This window comes from Saccostrea echinata, unplaced genomic scaffold, assembly GCF_033153115.1.
Source record: "Saccostrea echinata isolate AGI-Se365-2 ecotype Australia unplaced genomic scaffold, CSIRO_AGI_Sech_v1 ptg000030l, whole genome shotgun sequence".
In the NCBI taxonomy this organism is placed as follows: Eukaryota; Metazoa; Mollusca; class Bivalvia; order Ostreida; family Ostreidae; genus Saccostrea; species Saccostrea echinata.
Window position 1 is genome coordinate 17,077,577 of NW_026889779.1, and position 21,273 is coordinate 17,098,849.

The following is a 21,273-nucleotide window of genomic DNA, read 5'->3' on the forward strand; positions in this document are numbered from 1 at the left end:
CCGGGGGAAGGGCGGGGCCACAGTAGGGAATCCAAGTTTTACATTGAAATATATAAGAAAAATCTTTAAAAATCTTCTTTTCAAGAACCACTGGACCAATAAAGCTGAAACTTATTTGGAAGCATCCTGAGGTAGCGTAGATTCTAAATTGTTCAAATCATGACCCCCGGGGGTAGGGCGGGGCCACAATAGGTATATTAAAAGGGTGGAAATCTGGTAAAGAACAGCATGGCCAAAGTTACTCAGGTGAGCGATGTGGCCCATGGGCCTTTTGTTTGTTTTTGTTTTTGTTTTTGTTTTTTTTTTTTTTTTTTTTTTTTGCGTTATATTAAAAGGCGTATTACGCCTTTTTAATTTTTTTTCTATAGATTTGATCCTAATAGGTTTTCGTAGTTCTCTTCTTAGAGAGATGTCTAATGCTGGTTTCTGTGTGAATTTCACTATTTTGTCGATTGTTTTCATATGCACAATTCATTCCTGTGTAATATAGACTAAACCGACCAGTATAATGGTGAAAGATACGTGTTTATAATGCAAAAGTAATAAGCGTTTATTCTCAAATTATTATTGAGCTCGGTGGGCTTTCATACGTGATAACAAATGCCAGTTAGCAATTTTAAACAAACAACATACATGATACCACATCAGGTATTATAGACTGTCTCTATCTTATAGTGCATATCAGACAAGGCCAGTGTAAGGTATGTTTATTTGAAAGGGCTCTATATAGACAGAACTAATGTATAATTTAAAAATAAATTAGAAAACCCGTACGTAGGAACCGGCAGGGGGAGACAGGGAAGTGTCCCCAATAATTTTGCCAGTAAATAGTTTTATCCTGCAACTACCCCTTGCACTGACCTATTAAATGTAACCTATTATTATACCTCATTATAATTATTCTATACTACTCGTTATCTAATTAGTTTAAGATTATCACGTGACAGGGTCATAAAACTTCATATTTCCCTGTTGTCCTCATTCTTTTCATCATATTCAACCTCTTCGGAGACCTAGTGCATTTTCCCGCAATAGGCCTAAGTTATCGTTCATTGAACGAAATGTAGCGTTTCCGAGTAAATCCTCTTCACATTCATATTTTGGTAGCTCTCAATCATAATTCCTCTTTGTAATAAAACACAAAATAACGGTAAAATGTTTATTAAATCCAAATGAAAGTAAAATATAATCCAAATCAATGTCACAAAGTATAAATCCAGAAGAATTGAATGAAAGGCACTTAAAATAATTATTCCAATGTAACTCAAGTTAAATTCCCATTATTAAACTACTCTTTCAAATTACTCCCCTCTCATTATAAAATGAGCCTGCTTATATAGTTTATGACTCCTCTTACTCCTCCTAATGTTCCCCTAAAAAAAGTAAACTAAGGTCAAGCTATAAAGTCTAAACACTATAAATCACTACCATTGTATAAAACCTCCTCCTAACCTATAATTAACAGCTCCCCATGACCTGTTCGCAGTCTGGGTCAAGACATTGATAAACAATCTAGTCTAAGAATAAAAGTAAAATAATAAAAACATACTAATCTACTGAATAAGAAAAGTAAATATAAAAAAATAATAAAGATAAAAAAAATAATTATGCTACAGAAAACGCCCGAGAGTAGTAGACGTCACAATAGCCTGGTTCACGTCACAAATTTTAAATTGCTAATGGACTACGTTAAAAACTGAAAATGAATTTAAGAGCATTGCCGAATATGAAATTTTATGTTTATTTTTAAAGTTTTTACTTGTTTCGGTATAATAAACAATTTATTGCATAAATGTTCGGGAAACATGAAGACCAAAAAATATCATATCCCCCCCCCCCCCCTTGGCGAACCCTCGGGGAATATGATTTTTCTTGGCTGCATAAATCTTCAAATTTCCTTCATGATCATGCAATAAATGTATAATAAACCAAAGCTTTATTCGGTCAATGCCCTAATAAAGCCTCATGCATGTATTCCAACGTTCTAAAGCATTGTGAACGTTATACACATTGCAATGTTTATGCCATGGCGTCTTAGTTTCAGCTGCAGAGGTTGAAAATAGCTCGTTTTGGAGGTCTGATGTAAAAATATATTGCAGGATAAACAAAATACATGGATATTGTCTTGAAATATAAGCAATATTTGGGCTCGGGTCGAAAATGTGATAGAGGGCTCGGCAAGCCTCGCCCTCTATCACATTTTCTTACCCTCGCCCAAATATCGTTTATATTTCAAGACAGTTAAGCCTTGTATTTTATATATACTGATTTTTCTTTGGGGGGATATTTTCAGCAAAGGGCACCGTTACCACCCATTAAGCTCCCGGTAAAAATGTTCAAAAACAACAAACAGAAATCAGAGCATATTGCTGATTATGCATGATATGTGTTTCAAGACATGCAGATAATGTGTTCAATTAATTTGCTGTATCTTTGACTCAAACTAGAAATATTTCAATAGGACATGAGTGCCCCGCCCAGGATTCATTAGTAATGCAACATGAGTGTATGAAATCTGATGAAAATATTTTGAATAGTTTCTTTAAAACTGAGTTTTATACACAATAAATAGTAGTCAAAGTCATTGGGAAGGTCAAGTTAAAAAAAAAATTGAACACATTTGTATCAGTGTACGAAAGCCTAGAAGGGTCAAATAATAAAATAAAAAAAAAATAAAAAGTCGTAATAACGAGATAAAAAGTCGTTATTACGACGTAAAAAGTCGAAATAACGACTTTTCATCTCGTTATTACGACTTTCTTAAGTCGTAATAACGACTTTTTATCTCGTTATTACGACTTAAGATTCTTAAGTCGTAATAACGACTTTTTATCTCGTAATATTTACATTTCCAATGTCTTTGTCCGAGATAAAATTACAAATTGTAAAAATACTTTATTTCTACATAAATCTACTGGTTCATCGATAGGCGCGGTTAAAAAAAAAATCACGTGCGGGGCGGGACACATAGAGACAGAAGCGGGGCTATTAGCACGGGAATTTGAAGAATCAGGAGCATGTAAATATAAGGAATAACTGTCAGATTTTTTGGATTCATGACGATGATAAATCGATTGGCTTGCGTGATAATTTTATGCATAAACGCCTTCGGCGTTTATGCAAATTATCACGCAAGCCACTCGATTGATCACATCATGAATCCAAAAAATTAGACAGTTATTCCTTAAATAACGACTTTTTATCTTGTAATAACGACTTTCTTAAGTCGTAATATTAACGACTTTTTATCTCATTATTACGACTTTCTTAAGTCGTAATAACGACTTTTTATCTCGTTATTGCGACTTTTTATCTCGTTATTACGACTTTCTTAAGTCATAATAACGACTTTTTATCTCGTAATAACGACTTTTTATCTTGTAATAACGACTTTCTTAAGTCGTAATAACGACTTTTTATCTCGTAATAACGACTTTCTTAAGTCGTAATAACGACTTTTTATCTCGTAATAACGACTTTTTATCTCGTAATTACGACTTTTTAATTTTTTTTTTTATTTTCTTATTTGACCCTTCCAGGCTTTCGTATCAGTGCATTAGCGTACATAAAAAATATTTTGAATAGTTTCTTTGAAACTTAGCTAAACACTAATTTAAGAAAGTAAAGTCAAGGTCAAAGGAAAGGTCCAAGTAAAAAAAAATTGATGCAGCTCTCATCAATATACATATAAGGTTTGATTTAAAATAATTTAAGTTTGTTTGAAATTGAGATAGGCCTAATCATTAATTAAAAAAAGTAAGGTCAAGGTCAAAAGAAAGGTCAAGCTAAAAAATGTTGATGCAGTTGAATAGCTCTCATCAATATGTATCATCATTCATATACAGTTTGGTATAGATATCTTGAATAATTTCATTTAAACTTATTTAAACACAAATTTAAGAATAGTGAAGTCAAGGTCAAAGGAAAGGTCCTGGTCAAAAAATGTTGTTTAAAGTCAAATAGATGTCATCAGTATGTGTTAGCATATAAGGTTTGATAAAAATATCTTGAATAGTTTCTTTGAAACTAAGCTAAACACTAATTTATGAAAAGGAATGTGAAGGTAAAAGGGTAGGTCAAAAAATATTGATGCAGTTGAATAGCTCTCATCAATTTGTTTCAGCATATGAAGTTTGAAAAAAATATCTTGAATATTTTCTTTGAAATTGAGCTAAACACAAAGTGTGATGGAAGGACAAGGGTAGGCTGGAAGGATGGAATCTCACTATATGCCCCAGCCATATTCATGGCAGGGCATAAAAATGTTAAGAATGATCAAATTGATTACAGGTTGAGTATGCATTGTAGGCTTCAATTGAGACCTATAGCTTTACTGGGGGAGTAATCTCACACTGGAATTTGGACAACGAATTTGGAAAATTTTCACGTTTGAACACATGAGGCTTTTATTTTATTACATTGCCTCTTATTTTATTAAATCATCAGATGATTTGTCAATCTCTACTTTAAAAAATCATAAAATTACATCATAGATTTGTTTTTTATGCCCCCGCCATAAAATGGCTGACGCATATAGTGTTACCCTGTTCCATCATTCTGTCATTCCGTCATCATTCACTTTCCGTTCATTATCTTTGCAAAAGTTTCACACATTCAACTCAAATTTGACATATGGATACATCATAGGAATACGCAGGTCGAGTTTGAATTTGGTCATGGTCCAATGATTTTTGACAGAGTTAACCCTCTTGAACTTAGAAAAAAATAAGAAATTTTCAGTTTCCGCTCTCTAACTTTTGTAGGGATGTATGTATAAGGTTGAAATTGCATATGCAGGTATATTACCAGAAAATACAGGCCAAGTTTGAATTTGGTTATGTTCCAATGATTTTTGACAGAGTTATCCCTCTTGAACTTAGAAAAAAAAGAAATGTTTAGTTTCCACTCTAATTTTGTAGGGATGTATGTATAAGGTTGAAATTGTATATGCAGTAATTTTACCAGAAAGTATGGTTCAAGTTCGAATACAAATTTTAAACTAAATATTGCATTTGAAATTTTGGCTGCTTGCGGGGGCATTCGTGGCTTTATCGACACATCTAGTGATATTTTTATTTGTGGTAATTTGATTTTCAGCTTGTGATGGTGACACTGCATCCATTGTGCAAAAATGGCAGAGGGAGACAATGTTGAAGACCCAGATATTGTGTATGCTCAGCATTTTATTGAATGTGAGCTTTGCTCCAATATAGTGAGTCTTCATTGTACTGTTTGTAAAGTCAGTCTCTGTGGTGAGTGTATAGGTGCTCATGTAAATGCTAAGCCCACACAGGAACACAACATTGTATCTTTTAAGCTGAGGGCATCCATACCAATTCTTCCACCATGTACTAGTCATAAAAATGAGAAATGCAATTTGCTTTGCACTAAATGTCAAATTCCAGTTTGTGTGAACTGCATAACACTTCAACACAAAGCTCACCCTGCTATAAAACTGGAAGATAAATGCAAGCAAAAAAGCCTTGAAATAGAAATGGAAAGTGAATCTTTGGAAAATAATGTTTGTAAGAATCTGGAGGACACAATTGCTAAAATGCAAAAAGAACTGGATGAAGTTCATGTAAAATATGAAAAAATGCAAACGGCAGTCACTGACCATGGAAGAAAATGGCACAATGAAGTGGACAGGACAGTGCAAAAGTTCTCTGAAGAAATAAAGAGTATGGAAAATCGAGACATTACACTCTTAGAGAAACAAATAGAAGAAAGCAAAGCCCTTCTTAGGGCACTCCGTGTCCACTGTAAAGAAGTAAAGAAGTTTGCGAATTCTCTTGATTTAAAAGATATTCTTGATTATCAGTTAAGAAAGGAAACATCACATCGTTTCAACTTTTCTTTAACTATGCCCTCATTTACCCCCACAAAAATCAAAGAGAATAAAATGTTTGAAACTTTTGGCAATCTTTTTTCCCAAATACCACTACAGGTAAAATCATTTGCTTCAAAACAGGAAACTATACGCAAATTATGCAGTAGATCAACGGTCTGCAAGTCTGTGGAAACCAGTGTTGATAACATTTGCAATCTTGTGTGCGTCAATGACAATACTGTCTGGCTGAATGGTGAAAGCAATACAATGATATGCTTTAAGGATACTGGTGTTGAAATTGAAAGACATATAGCAAAGTTGGGAATCAAACCTACCAACTTGGCCATTACCAGACAAGGAGATTTGATTTATGCCATCTATGATTCATGGCATAGCTGTGTTTACATAATTACCAATGGTAAAACCAAAGAATTGATCACGTTTGTGGACTGGAAACCGATCGGAGTTTGTTGCACAGCAGACGATAAATTCCTTGTCTCCATGGAAAGCAAGGATGAAACTCAGGTCAAAATTGCTCGCTTCTCAGGCTCGGAAATAATACAAGAAATTCAGTATGATGACCATCATCAACCTCTCTATGAGGCTGGAAAATATTACATTCTGGTGGAAGAAAACAAAAACCTTGATGTCTGTGCATCAGATCCAAACAAAAATGAAGTGGTTGTCACCAACAAAAATGGAGCTTTTCGATGGAGGTACAAAGGAAATCTGCAGACTGGAAAGTTTGAGTCCTTTTCTCCGAGTTTCATATGCTCAGATAGCCATAGCCAACTTTTAGTCATGGACACAGATAATGAATGTGTTCATTTGCTAGATATGGATGGAGTTTTCATAACATACATTACACATCCAAACATCCACGGTATTGGTGCCATGAGTTTGGACAGAAGTGGAAGATTATGGATAGCCAATTACAAAGGGGGGCAGATTAATGTTTTCAAATATCTGCAATAGTTAACAATCACTATAATTTTTCAGCTAGATCAGAGATAATAGTAAATGGTTCCATTTGTATTCATATTCTTTAGTACAGTAAAACTTGGTTATAACAAGTCACTGGGACCTGTGAAATTACTTCACTATATCCGTAATTCGTTATATCCGTGTAAGGAATTCGTTAAATTTTATATAGCTGGGCATCGTGAATTCGCAATATCTGTGTTCGTACTAAATGAGTTTTACTGTATCATGATACTTGCATCAGAAGAAACTTCAGAGACATTACATTGGGACAGAACACCTCCCTCCCACCCCTTTCCAACAAAATACACACAATTTCCACAAATGTACAACAGGCTATGTTTGATTTTGTTGATTGGAATTACTGAAAAAAAATGAAATTTTCAATTATTTACTAGCAATGTACAAAGGATTACCTATAATAGCAGAATTGGTCATCTGGGTGTATTCTTATTAAAATGAATTTAATAAAGTGTACTGTCACAGGGTATGATATACCTGTCAAATATTGTTCAATTATCATAAACAGTTTAAAATGCAGGGCAGAAAATCATGTCAACCTTGATACAAAGACTTCAATGAATTTTCCATTCCTAATGTTTGATGTGCATCTCCTGTGTAGGTATTAATTAGAACAAATAATACATCATACATACAGTCAAACTTCGTTATCTCGAACTAAATGGGACCGAGAAAAAACTTAGAGATATCCGAGTATTCAACATATCCAGGGTAAAAATAAGGGGTTGGGACATCCAAATCACTTCAACATATCCATGGTAATTGAGATATCAGTTTTCGAGAAGTTCAACTGTATTTCTTAACTGGTTGTGTTAAGAGTTTTACAAATACCCATCTGCAGTTTTGTTCATTGTATTTTTTTATGAATGATTATTATAATAATGCTACAGCCTAATAAAACATCAAAACACTAATCATTATGCTTATTCTTTAGACTATAAAATTGTCATCTTAGTAAGACATGACACTCTGTAATTTGTTGTAGAGATATAAAAATTAAAAGAAATTATATCATACAATTATATCAAAGGATGACTGCACTTAACGCCTGTTTTTGGGTCTTTTTTGGTTGCTTCTGTTGCTTTTATATCTAAACCTTATCTCACTTTTGTATGTTTATGAAAGAATACTGTCAATTTGGAACCACATTTAAATCTTAAAATGATTTTAGACTGTGATACAATAAAATGATTCAATGTTTTTTGTCCTCACTGCTTTCCAAATATAGTGAATTTACACTTACATGCCCTTGATTGAACATTAGATATGCATGAGAGGTGGAGCTAACATTGTATGAATGGGTCTAAAATTAGACTTGATAAATAACAATGACATGTTTGGAAAAGCGAACGTGATCACTCTTTCCAATCTCCCTCTCCATTCTGCATGGGACAAATACACTTCTGACAAAGGTTTCAAAACGAAATTAACAATATGAGCACGTCAATATAATCAAAGCAGATTTTATATCAATGCCATATATCAATGACTTAACGTGTTCGAACACAGTGTCCTAGTTAGCACAAAACATGCTACCTTACAAGTCACGTAATGAAATTTAGTATTCACAAAGTTACCTTAGGTAAGAAATCACGTGGTGAATTATAATATTCAACATGTCACAATCCTTGGTTACAACAGAGACAGCGAATGTAAGAAGAAGCAGTTTTTTCTCTTTTTAACCATGAGCACATGTTTGTCCATTAATCTCCTTTTGACACATTGTTATTTATGCAAATATACAACTACTGTTAAACGTAGAACAATAGACAAACATGCGCTGATTATGTATAAAGTCAGTAAAAAAGTGGGCATCCTCATTATCGAACGGAGATTCAAGAAATTGTGATGACCCCTGCCTTTGAAAACAGATTCGAACTTCGAAAATACACACTTTTATTACACGTAATTACATTAAGTTGTAGATTGGATGTTGACCATTCTTGCAATGAGAAGAAAAATGCTTGTTTTGAAAGTTTATTTTGTCACAAATTCCGCATGTCCTTAAGTGCAGTCATCCTTAGTTAGATTTTCCTATGTATTCCTATGTACCACTAAAACCATAGTGGCCCCACCCTACCCCCACGGTTGATTTGGACAAACTTAAATATACACTACTTGAGGATGTTTCCAACTAAATATGACCCATGAGCTTGCTGTTATTGAGAAAGAAGAATTCTAAAGATTTTCCCTATGTATTCCTATGTAAAACTTTGATCGCCTTTTGTGGACCCATCCTACCCCTAAGGGTCATGATTTGAAACAACTTGAATCTACACTACATGTACCTGAGAATGCTTTCATATAAATATGACTAATCATGACTTTGCATTTCTTGAAAAGAAGAATTTTAAAGATTTTTCCTTTGTATTGCTATAAGAAACTCTGATCACTCGTAGTAGCCCCACCCTACACCCTCAGGGTCATGATTTGAAAAAAAAAATTTGAATCTACACTAGAAGAATTTTAAAGATTTTCTATGTATTCCTATGTAAAACTTTGATTGCTCATATTGGCCCCATCCTATCCTCAGGGGTCATAATTTGAACAAACTTGAATCCACACTATGTCAGAAAGCTTTCATGTAAGTTTTATCCTTTCTTGGCCAGTGGGTCTTGAAAAGAAGATTTTTAAAAAATCCCATCCAATTTTCACTATTCCTTTTTAAAATTATCTCCCCTTGAAAGAGAGTGTGGCCCTTCATTTGAGAAAACTTGAATCCCCTTTACCCAAGGATACTCTGTGCCAAGTTTGGTTAAAATTGGTCAAGTGGTTCTGGAGAAGATGAAAATGCAAAAAGTTTACGACAACAGCAACAACGACACCGACAGACAACAGGCAAATTTTGATCAGAAAAGCTCATTTGAACCTTTAGCTCAGGTGAGCTAATAATTCTAGGCCTCATAGTATTAAAGTTATGAGCTGGACATGAAAAAGCTAACAGACAACAGACGGACATGAATGCCATAACATAATACGTCCCGTTCTTAAGACGGACGTATAATTAGAGAGTCTTAACATTGCAATAAATTGTTTGTGGATTGCTACATGTATTTGAATTGCCAGGCAAACTTATGGCTTTTAGAACTTTCAACTCGGAGCCTACTTTCAAATTTACAGTTAGCTGTACATTTTAAACAAATTGATCCAGAGTAATAAATATTTCCTTATTTCAAACATTTTTGCTTGATTGACACAACTAAGATAAGTTTTTTTTTTCCTTTAATTTTTCCTTTGCCCTCTTCATCCACAGATACTCTCAAGAAAAATGAAAATTTAAAAACTTGGAATGATTAAAAATGCAACGAGTAATCAATTCATTATTATTTCTTTATTACAGTATACTCTTAATAACTGCATAAAGGGTGACTATTTACATATAAATACTAGGTCACTCAGCTATAACAATTCACAACAAGTCAGTCTGAACACCAGCCATGACTACAAATGTCCTTTTCCTATACATAAGATTATGTTCCAACAACATCCAGTTACAGGATGAACACATCAGTACTGTGAACTACTGTCAAGTCCTGTGAGCTACAACATGGAAGTGTAAACATAAGATTTCTGAACTTATTTTCTCCTTTCTGTGGTACTACAAGAAAAAAAAATACCATTACATTTAGAATTACATGGACCATTGTAGAGAAAAGCAATATCCCATGAATCTTAAACTGTATAACAGTAATACTGCTGATTGATTAATGTAATCTTAGGTTGGCATTTCTGTAGAACTACAAAACACTGAGTGACTTACTGACATTCCAAAAAGAAAACAATGCACTGTTTCTTGTACGCATGTTCTATTTACAATCTTTAAAGTAACAGTTACATGTATCTGTCTTTAGCACACTTGTCCACTGCAATACCCGATATCAACTGTACGATATACAGAGGACAGAATTTTGCAACTATTGAATCACAGCAAGTTTTCTATAAAAATTGAAATAAATTACATAACTTTTATAAAATGGTGTAACTATCAAAGCACTTGTATACATAAACAATGTGTATAAATTAAATTTTAAAAAAAAACTTCAGGGGGGTTTCATTCCTCATGCAATAAACAATGGAGACAAAATTTGGCACAATTATAACCAAATACACATACAACTGTTGGTTCCCTGTCAAGAAATATCTCAGTTTATGTTAATACAGAAAATATTCAATTTTCATGAATTTGCATGTCTAAATAGTGCTTAGAATTATAGTACACATGAAACATTATCTGTGTTTATCATTTGTAATATTCAAATTGAAAGCATATATTAGTACCAAGGAATTTGCTATCAACCAAATCTTCATAAAGAAAACATTCTTGGAATAAATAATTATACATGTACAACCAATCGATCTCATTCAGTTATCACACATAACAATCGTAATAATCTGTAACACGTAATCCCAGAGGCTTGGGATTGGTCAAAATAACAATCTAAGTAACATAGCAAAATAACAATAAATTACACCTTGTACAGCCTTCGTAACATCTCAAGAATACACAAATTATGGATGTAGAGTGTATTAAGTAAATTCTATGGCATTTAGGAGACACCTCAACTTGTATGAAAGTCGCACAAAAATTGATAATGCATGTGAATATTCAATGACATCTGTTTATGGCCCTGTATGATAAATACACAGTATCACTTTTTAATTCATTGTAAATCTGACCACATCATGAAATGTGATGGAAAATCAGCAGAATTCAGATCACAGCACCACCTATGAACCACTACAACACCACCACACTTAGCTGTCAAATTCTAGCCGTTTCTTGTTGCCACCACGTGGTTTAATTTTCTCTGATATCTGCCATAAACTTTCCTCACTGAGATAGTCATCAAAGCTATTGAAACAGTTTATCAGCTTCTCATTCCTCTTTATTTGGTAGTTGCTACAAATTCAAAATATTCAATGAACATGAATTCTAAATATTCAATGAACATGAATTCTAAAGTATTCAAGCAAATTTTTATTAAACAACTTCTGGATCTGAAAAGATTTTTTTTAACATTGCTATTTTGGTTAAAATATCAATAAATGCACCTAAAATCTAGTCAAATGTATGAACCATTGTCATTGTATTACTACATGCATCATAATCAATACTTTACAATGAATTCAAATTTAAATTCTTTGTACCCACCATTTCTTAAATCTTCTCATATTGTCTAAGATGTTAAACTGTTGCCATCTTTTGGCAAAGTTAATGCTTCCATCTGGCAGCAAGTCTTGGTTTCCAATGTTGATAAAAGTCAAGTCTTGTAGAATCAGACCACTGCAAGAAGCGAATCAAATTGCAATAAATAAATCTCTGTCATTCAGATACTTGTTACGCAGTGAGAAGACAAATTTGAAAAAGTACATAAAAATATATCCACATTACATGTACTCTTACTTGGAAGCTACAGTAGTATCAATATTCATATGAAATCTTCTCATTGAAATCAGATAATATACCTATATCCATTTCTATTTTGTGAACAAAGCCCAGACTAACTTACATGTAGGGTATACAGGGTGGTTCTGTTTCAGCCAGCGCCTGCCGATAAGCTCTGAATGACCCTGAACTGTCAATCAACTGACAGAATTCTTTTAATGCCTGAATTAAAAAAATAAAACATAAGCGCCTGTAAATGTCATTAAATAAATGTAAAACAGGCTTATAATGAATTGTCGCTTACAGTGAAGCGATTTTCATTCCCTGTGCCTTTAAAATATTTTGTAAACTTAATGGATATAAAGAATTACACTTATAACGAAGCAAATTCGTCCGTCCCTGGCACTTTGTTATAAGCATTTTTTTACTGTATAATTTTTCAAGAGCTTGAGATACAAACCTCTAAGTTTTGCCTTGGCCACTCTAGTCGTCTGATTGGAGCTGAATCCACTGCTGACAGAATAGCAAGGTAAGAGTTGAAGTTGTTTAACTTCCGTAAATGCTGAAATGTAGAACATTTTTATAAAACTAGAGATTTATAGTTGGTGAGAAGGAACATCCATGACTATGTTGTACACATATAACAGAATAATCATCTACTATCATAGAGAAATGGAGACTGTTATCTTACCTTCATGATTTTGATGAACTTGAAGAAATATTTTTCTCTGTCTTTGGCTTCATCATGTGTCAGAATCTGGGTCCGACACCTAAAACATAAATTGGTAAAAATTACTGCCTATGCTTATAGTATTTGTTTTGTTCAAAACTACTTAAGTTTGTCTTTACCCCTAACCTCATATTAAATATAAATATATTGATGACTAAAGAGTCCATACCAGTAAGACATTTTGTTGAAGTGTTCTGTGAACTCTGTAAGATTAGGACTAAGCTCCTCAGACTGTTCTCTGGCCCATAGTGAAACTTCATGAATCTGAGAAAAGAGTTTATTTTATTAGTCCAGACCATAGGGGAAAAATTCTAGCAAACTTCATTGCATTTTGAATGAGCTTTGTCAAAAAATTACTTGCCAGAAGACAATAATACTATTCATCTCATCTGTTTTTCATGATCAATCATTTTACAATATATTTACAATACATGTACCTCTATTTTTTGGAAGAGCTCTGCATCTAAAAGGGTCATTTGTTCCGCAATGTCATGTGACTTGTAAAACAGAAAATCTGACGGACTGAAAAAACAACAACAATAAAATAGAATAAATCAAAGCAATGAAATCCAATATCCTGTGAAGTTAGTGCAGTACTTGAAAAAAAAATTGACTTTTATTTTTTTTTTTAAAGTAAAACATGCTTGTAGCAAGTCCCAGGGACGAATAAATTTGATTTGTTATAAATGTTATTTGTTATAACTTAGAATACATTTTAAAGCTACAGGCAATGAAAATCACTTCATTGTAAGCCTGAATTCATCATCAATATGTTTGCTGTTGTTTACTGTAATTATGTTCTGAAACAAACCTGGACTTGAGTGTGATAGAGGAAGTGAAAGTCATGGAGGAGAAGGGGTCAGGGGCCGTTTTCTTGCTCTCGCACTTCTCGATGACCTTCTTCCTCAATACCTTGGCTAGCATAAGATCACCCTGACACAGGAGTTCAAAAACCAAACTCATCATTTTCTCTGTTGTTGCCTGGTTCATCTCTTTTTGGCTGAAACAAAAGAGGGGTCATTGAGATCAAAACTTCTTCCTCCCATTACCACCAGAGTTGAGCAGAAATGACTCTCATCTAAGAGAGAAACCCAAAACTGATAAATCTCTATTGTTTTCCTCTTAAAATTCTTATCATCAAGAGGCCCATCGGCCTTAACAGTCACCTGAGTATCATGAAATTGTCAGGATTAAAGTGCAACATGCTTCCTGTGCAGTACCAGGAACGAACAATTTTGATTCGTGGTAAACATAATATTTTTACATCTGTAAAGTTTATAATATGTTTTATATAAATAGTGACACTTTACATGTGAATCCATCATAAAGGTGTTCACTATAACAATGTTTTACTGTACTGTCAATATTGCCACATAAGCTAGATTTGCTTCATCTCAATATTGCCGCCCATGGTAAGCTAGATTTGCTTTAAACCCTTCTGTTAACAGCACTGGGTCAAAATGTTCAGATCCATTTGCATGCAATATGGAATTTCACAGCAAATAAACAAAATACACCTTGTACTTTCTTAACCATCTGTATATATATATAACCAAGCATTTGTGTTTACATCAAGTTGAAACATTATTTCTTAGATGATAAAATTTGAGATGTTTTCCCTTGATTCATTCGAATACTGTAAAAAAGCCATTTGATTACAAACCTTAATTCATCAATGACCCTGATTAGAAGTGAGAAAGTGTTCCTGGCAACTTTCTTCTTTTTCTCACTGGCATGGTGGAATTTGTGGAAGCGGTACAGCAGTTTGTCGATGAGATCATGAGGAGAGATGAAGGTTCTGTAGGTGGTCAGAAAAGCCTCCTGGTACATGAACTCTACAAACACAATTTTTAATGTTCATTATTCAAAGATTTGGAATAAATCCACATACCAGCACATATTCTAATTTCTTGGGTTTAAATGTTTCATTCTAAAACAAAGAAAAGTAGATGATACATATGTAATATCAAATGATAACCCAAGGAATTTATTTATCAAGCAGATGAATTTTGTATGTTTTTGTAAAACCTAAGGATTCCTTTTGGATCAGAGAGGAAAATGAGTGAAACAAAGTTTTGAAAGCTGTGCTTTCCAAAACTAATGAAATATCAAAATTACAAAAACTATATGTATGTGTATTACATGATCAATATGTATCTTTGAAATTAAAAAGGACAGATACAGTCTTCAAATCAAACATGAATTTCGCATTTACCATTAATTTTACAAAAGAATCATGTTTTTTTTCATTTTCCCTGCTAAGCGAGAATTGCTCATCCTAGCTTTGCAATAGCAGACTGGTATACATGGTATAGCTGTATAGTGATCTAGCAGGGCATTGCAAAATACACATGTAGTTGAGGTACAGATCTAAATTATGGGAACAGATTACTATGGTTTACAATTATAACAGGGAATATGAGAGTGTAGACAGGTAGAAAGCTTTTTTTGTGTGTGTGCAAGGATACTATAACTAATGTTACAGAATTAAACATGCATACATCTGTGTGTAGAATTTTTTCTTTATGGGGGAAATAAATGATTCAGGTGATATAGCTATTGTTTACTACATAGAGATTTTGTTTTTTGTTCATTGGCTATTTTGTAACTGTGGATATGGTAATACAATGTAATCACAAACTGCAAAATGCATTTTTCAGACAAAATCTTGTTCATTTCTCTTTTTTTATGACAAGCAAAACATTTATAAAACCTTGTACTATTGGAGACAGACAAATCAGCAAGAGCAGACTATGCAACATCTTCATAAAGCAATCTAAAACAACAATATGGCAAAATGTCGACATGGACAACAATTTCATGCTCAACAACAATCAATACTTGACCACATCAAAACAAGGAAAACAAAAAAATAATGCTCAGATGTATCACATTTTCTGATTTTTCACAAAATTGTTAATATTTATAAATGTGAGATTCAAATATATATATGTAACCATTATATTTTTAAAGCAAAAAATTAATATCAACTGCCCATTATTGTCTTAAATTAATATCCCATCTTTCCAATCACTTTAAAATTATGGTGCATAATAATGTTTAGTTCAGTTAATTAATTCATGTTAATATCAAAATACTGGTAATGTAATACATAGCATCCAATTGTTCAAAAAACTAATTTTCCTACAAATCTTCAAATATCAAGAGCAAAGAGACAGATCACAATATCTATGTAATAAATGCAAGGTCTAAAGTTGACTGTACACTGTATTTGTAGAAAGACACTGGTTTCAAAATGCTAAACAGTAGAAAAATAGACAATAGAGATCAGTTGTTGAATATTCATACATTTTGATATTCAGATCTGAAATAAGAATCATGCGAAAAATCTGAAAATTTGAACACATGCATCTACTGAAGATTTTGGAACTGAAATGGCTTACTTCTAAATGTCAAAACTGAGCTATCCTTATAAAGTTTTTTTAGTAGCTACAGATATAAAAAAAATTCAGGAATATCTCTGTTTACGTCAAAGCTTCAACTGAAATCTGATCTAGTAAGCCATTTCAATGACCACTAAGTAACAAACACAGTGATAGGTGGACATTTAGGGATACAACTGTACCAATAAATTTGATTGGTTCACACTGAATATATGCAACTCACCCTCATCAGTCAAATCTTCTACTGAGCCTTTTTAGGAAATGGCAAAAATACAGATTGAAATAAATTGGGGTATGGTAAAATATCTTGCAGGATGGATATCTTTAAATTATACATAATTGAAATATGGTACATTTAAACTCCATTTCCAAACAAAGAAAAAAAAGCCAAGCAATTATTTTATCTTGCTACGCTGGGATCAAATTCTTGGAAATATTTTGGTATTATATGAAAGCACCTAACTGCTACCTGCATGGTGAAATACATTAGAACACACATGTGTAGCTATCAGAGAGTCTAGAATTATTCTCAAGCTGTACAGATAGGCTTCAACTATGAACAATACCTTGTTTTCCCACAGATGTTGCATGGACAACAAGAGCATCCACAGAACCCCCTCTGATCTCGGGACCTTCTTCCCCCTAAAAACACACAAGGTTACCAATACATGAATTTCTCTTTAAAAAACACATCATATTATACAAATATGTTCATAGTTTTAGTCTTTTCACAATGTCTACAGATTGTTTAGTAATGTAAATACTTTCTCATTAAGCAAACTTTCATGTAATACAGATATTATCAGAAACAGAATAGAACTCTGTACCTCAGATTTTTTGATGAGTTGATCAGACACATCAACATCATCCAGGGGATTAAGTTCAGCGAAGTCCGAATCAGAATCCTTTGGTATGTCAACCTTGGGTGACCCAGGGGATTTTGTTTCCATCACTACTTGGCCCGGGGGAGCAGAAGCTCGCTTCAGCTCTCTGAAAAAGTTACAAAATTAACATATCTGGATAAGCCAGTAAAGAAGATTACATGTACATGTATGTACGGTATTACAAAATATTTGTCATTTACAAATGACATACATGTACATGTAGTAAAACCTTAAAATTTGACTGCTAATACACTTGTCTCCTGCTTTTCAAACAATAATTTTAAGATCTGATATTTATCTCATTATAAAAAGTTAAAAGAGACACAATTCAGCAAGCCATACACTTCAATAATCTGGACAATTTATTACAGGATATCTTAACCTCTGGATCAATTATGCATCTCTTTATTTAAACATGTAAGCTGTACAATTTTTTTTTACAATTTACTGTGATTCTGTACACCTTACCCTTCGATTGTTTGAGTTGGTCCCTCTACCACACTGCAGGCTTTCTCTCTGTTACACTCCATTGATGTGTCTGAATGTGCAGACACATTAGACAACAGACTCGCTCGCTTTTCACTGTCCTAGTAACAAAGTTATATATGATGTTGACTATTTTATAAAACAAAGGTAACTCGGATAAGTTTTCCTTTCTACATGGGTAATATTCAATGAGTAATTGATACTAAAATTAAGAAAAAATTATGCAAAAGCATCTTAATTTGATTGAAAAAATCTAATCACTACTCAGACAGAAAGTTGTGAAGCAATTCTTACCCTTCGTTTGGTTGGGAGGGGTGGGATAGCAGGACTGGTGGGGGCACTGCTGCTGAACGAGGAATCGGTACTAATGTCGGAGATGACACTGAAAGTGTTTGATCTTGGGTACATCTGGTGGTGAAGCTCCATCTGGTGTTGGTGCCACTGAGTCTCGTAGAAGTTGATAGAGTGCCTGGAGTAGTTACAATCAGGCACAGCCTCAGGCTGGGTGTAGTTTCCAATAGAGTGCATGTAGTCTTGTACTGAAAACAGTGATTCAAAATGATTCTTTTTTTCGGAGTTTTTTGATACTACAGATTCAAATTTATACTTCTTAGATATTAACAAATAAAATATGGTTCCAACTAGGTTGATTTTATCAAATTATCAAAAACTTGATTTTCAATTTATGAATAACATTTTATCCATTTCATGTAAAATCATATTTCAATCTATGAAAAAAGGTATTATGCAGAATGAATTTATAACAACTAAAAAACAAAAGTCCAGCCTTAGAAACCCAGTTTTCATACATACTATTGATTTGCAGTGTTGTATGCCACTTACTGTGTTTTTTCTTTGGTGGAAGAGGGGGTGGTCTCAAAGGTAAACTCTCCATACTGGAGTGACTGGCACTAGAGAAAGTCTCAGAACTGGAATACGATTCCTGAGAGCTAGTCTGCTGTACAAAGGAACTCGTCTTATGATAACCTGAATGTCCACTCCCAGTTGAAGAAGTAGAAGTCCTATGTTCTGTTGAACTGATCACACTACTGGTCTTACGATAAGAACTAGTGGTACTTGAAAATTGCACACATTGCCCATCTACATTGTCATACTGAGATGGTAGTCTGTTTACTTTTTTATTTGGTAAGGGAGGGGGCTGTAAATTTTCGACCCCATTCCGCCTTGTCATGGATGCTATGTCTGAGGTTAGTTGATCTATTTGTATAGTTAATTGGTTTATCTGGTTGACAGTTCCATCTGAAGCAGAGATGCCTTTGTTCATGCCATGGAAATGTTCTAATCGTCCTTCAGACATTGTCTTTGTGAAGCTGTTTGCTCTACTGGTCCTCATTGCTTCAGTCTCAGGTAAATCATCTGCAGAATGATTTAATCCTGACCCTAAACTACTAGCACTAGCTGATGAATTATCTAAATGTGACATACAATCTGAAGAATTAAACCCTAAACTTGTGGAAAGTTCACTTGACACATTACTGGGGAGAATCACACTGCTATTGGGGGAGTGGTCTGGTGTCTTGTGACTTGTCAATAAAACACTAGTGTGTGGTGATTGGTTAGGAGAGAACCCTGTCACTAGGAGACTATTATGAGGGGAATTGCCTGAAAAGACCATGCTGTTGTGTGGAGACTGGCTTGGGCTGGAGGTCAAACTGGACGTGGTGACACTGTTTCTGTTCGATGGACTCTGACACACATCTGACTGGCTTCCCAAACGATGGAGGGAGTTTGTCAGGGAATCTCTGTTTTCTTTCTGGGGAAGAGGAGGTGGTCCATCAAGATTATCTTGTTGAGAATGCTGGGACACAAGTCTGTCAACAGAGAAATAGAATGTCAGTGATGCATAATAGATAGCACAATGCTTAAAATATCTGCAGAGTGTATATCGATGAGGACACCAACTACATTGCATTTTTGTTCAGACAACATATCACAACTTTGATTTTTAAATACCGGTATTTGAAAACTTTCTAAACAGAAAATCTTACAGACCTAATAAATGGTCGCTACCCCGGTATTTGATAAATCTGGGAAAATCAACAATGTAGAACCTTCATTACCTGCGGACAACTTCTGGATCTTTTGGCAGTGGGGGTTTGGGTGGGGGAGGTAACTCTCCAAGATCAGGATGATCCCTCCGTAAGCTACATATACTGTCCTGAGAGCGAGAGGCAGGGAAGGTGGGGTTATCATACACACCAATCTCTCCTGTCTTATCCAGAATCTCCTTCTCTCGGGGTGTCAGTGGAAGATCTGGGAGTGAGGCTCGCTTGCTACTACAAAATACAACAGCATTAAGAGAATCTACAAAAAATATATTAAGAATAACAAGAATTTTAAAAAATATTTAAAAATGAATTTATTCATAGTAGGAAATGGATAATCATGAAAAAATGTCCAACACTAGGCACAATTTACAACAAAACTTGTAGATAAGTGTATAATATATCCATTATTTACCATTCTGGATGGTTTTTGAAGGCATCTGGGGACAACTGCTCTGCCACATCATTCTTCCTGTGCTGTAGTTTGGACACACCCACCTCTTTAAGCTCCTGTAAAAAATTCAATGAACACTCTTCAAAATGCTTCAATTTACAGTAAAAAAAGCAAATGCAAAGATACATAAAAATTTTGTACTTACCTGTACACCAGCCGACAAGGCAGAAATGATATCAAGAGCTGTGGATTTATTCACCTCCTTGTTGTCGTGTAAAAGAATGTCATCAGCCCATTGGATAAAGCAAGCCAGGCACTGGCATACTTTGTTCTGCCTAGACACTAGCACAGAACTGGAAAAGGGAAGGGGGTAGAATTTCATTTTTTTTAATTCAGTAAGTTTACAAAATCATCATTCATCAATTTATCATAAGACAAAGTGTATGCCTCCCACTTTAAAAATTAATGAATTTGAATGTTCTAAAGATATTAATCAATAATATCTTTTTTTTTCAATAAATGTTAATTCATCCCTTGTGATTTCATAATTGCCTTTTAAGATAACAAGCATACATTTAGATCAGTACAAAAAAGCTATTAAACATAAAATAATACAGTAGTTTACATGGGTTTCTAAATTCCATATTTCTCTTAACTCAGCATGCATTTAATTTCCTTTAATGGATCAGCCTCCCACTTGAGAACTTGCGGTCTTTGATATCAGGCCAATCAATTTACAGCGATCAATTTACATCAATTTTCAGTGTTCTCCATGTTGACTAAATCATTCCCATCTTTGGAGAAATTAGATCAATTTACAAGTAATCAAATAAGGGATCTTATTAGTTTTGCATTCCAGGCTGTCATTTATTCTCTGTGAAATTCAATGCATGTCACAGAATAATGTCATACACTTTCCTGAAAAATGAATGCAGCTCACAAATCCCTATTATTTTCCATTGAATCTCTTGAATATCTCATGATTAATCCAAAAATCAATTTTGTTCCTACAATAAATGATTTAATAAATCTATGATTGCGGAAAGTAAATGTATTCTGCAGATGTCCTCTACACTTGCATCTTCACAGAA

The 21,273-nt window shown here is 33.9% G+C and overlaps 2 protein-coding genes across 11 annotated transcripts in view; one reads left to right on the plus strand and one right to left on the minus strand.

Moving 5' to 3' along the window:
• Positions 1 to 647: 647 nt before the first annotated feature.
• LOC133197434 (uncharacterized) lies at positions 648 to 7,746 on the plus strand. The gene is made up of 2 exons (XM_061333464.1): positions 648 to 701; positions 5,098 to 7,746. Exon 2 carries the CDS (start codon positions 5,132 to 5,134, stop codon positions 6,803 to 6,805), a length of 1,674 nt encoding a protein of 557 aa, XP_061189448.1. The 5' UTR covers positions 648 to 701; positions 5,098 to 5,131; the 3' UTR covers positions 6,806 to 7,746.
• Positions 7,747 to 10,144: 2,398 nt separating this feature from the next.
• The window catches only part of LOC133197435 (rap guanine nucleotide exchange factor 1-like), a 35,569-nt gene continuing 24,440 nt past the window's right edge, over positions 10,145 to 21,273 (minus strand). For 6 of the 10 annotated variants that reach the window (XM_061333468.1, XM_061333471.1, XM_061333465.1 and 3 more), the window contains 18 exons: positions 20,388 to 20,535; positions 20,204 to 20,298; positions 19,804 to 20,019; positions 18,566 to 19,554; positions 18,017 to 18,261; positions 17,705 to 17,823; positions 17,180 to 17,342; positions 16,919 to 16,994; positions 16,576 to 16,602; positions 14,612 to 14,783; positions 13,760 to 13,948; positions 13,386 to 13,470; positions 13,118 to 13,212; positions 12,910 to 12,988; positions 12,679 to 12,780; positions 12,343 to 12,440; positions 11,985 to 12,116; positions 10,145 to 11,732 (listed from right to left, as the gene is read on the minus strand). In XM_061333468.1, the coding sequence (XP_061189452.1) occupies positions 11,588 to 11,732; positions 11,985 to 12,116; positions 12,343 to 12,440; positions 12,679 to 12,780; positions 12,910 to 12,988; positions 13,118 to 13,212; positions 13,386 to 13,470; positions 13,760 to 13,948; positions 14,612 to 14,783; positions 16,576 to 16,602; positions 16,919 to 16,994; positions 17,180 to 17,342; positions 17,705 to 17,823; positions 18,017 to 18,261; positions 18,566 to 19,554; positions 19,804 to 20,019; positions 20,204 to 20,298; positions 20,388 to 20,535 (3,175 nt within the window). In that variant the 3' untranslated portion in view covers positions 10,145 to 11,587. The remainder of the gene's footprint in view (positions 11,733 to 11,984; positions 12,117 to 12,342; positions 12,441 to 12,678; positions 12,781 to 12,909; positions 12,989 to 13,117; positions 13,213 to 13,385; positions 13,471 to 13,759; positions 13,949 to 14,611; positions 14,784 to 16,575; positions 16,603 to 16,918; positions 16,995 to 17,179; positions 17,343 to 17,704; positions 17,824 to 18,016; positions 18,262 to 18,565; positions 19,555 to 19,803; positions 20,020 to 20,203; positions 20,299 to 20,387; positions 20,536 to 21,273) is intronic. The other 4 variants (XM_061333470.1, XM_061333474.1, XM_061333466.1 and 1 more) reach the window with 3 other exon arrangements.

Bases quoted from the DNA above. Each gene is read 5' to 3' on its own strand.
- LOC133197434 (XM_061333464.1), top strand. From the start codon at position 5,132: ATGGCAGAGGGAGACAATGTTGAAGACCCAGATATTGTGTATGCTCAG.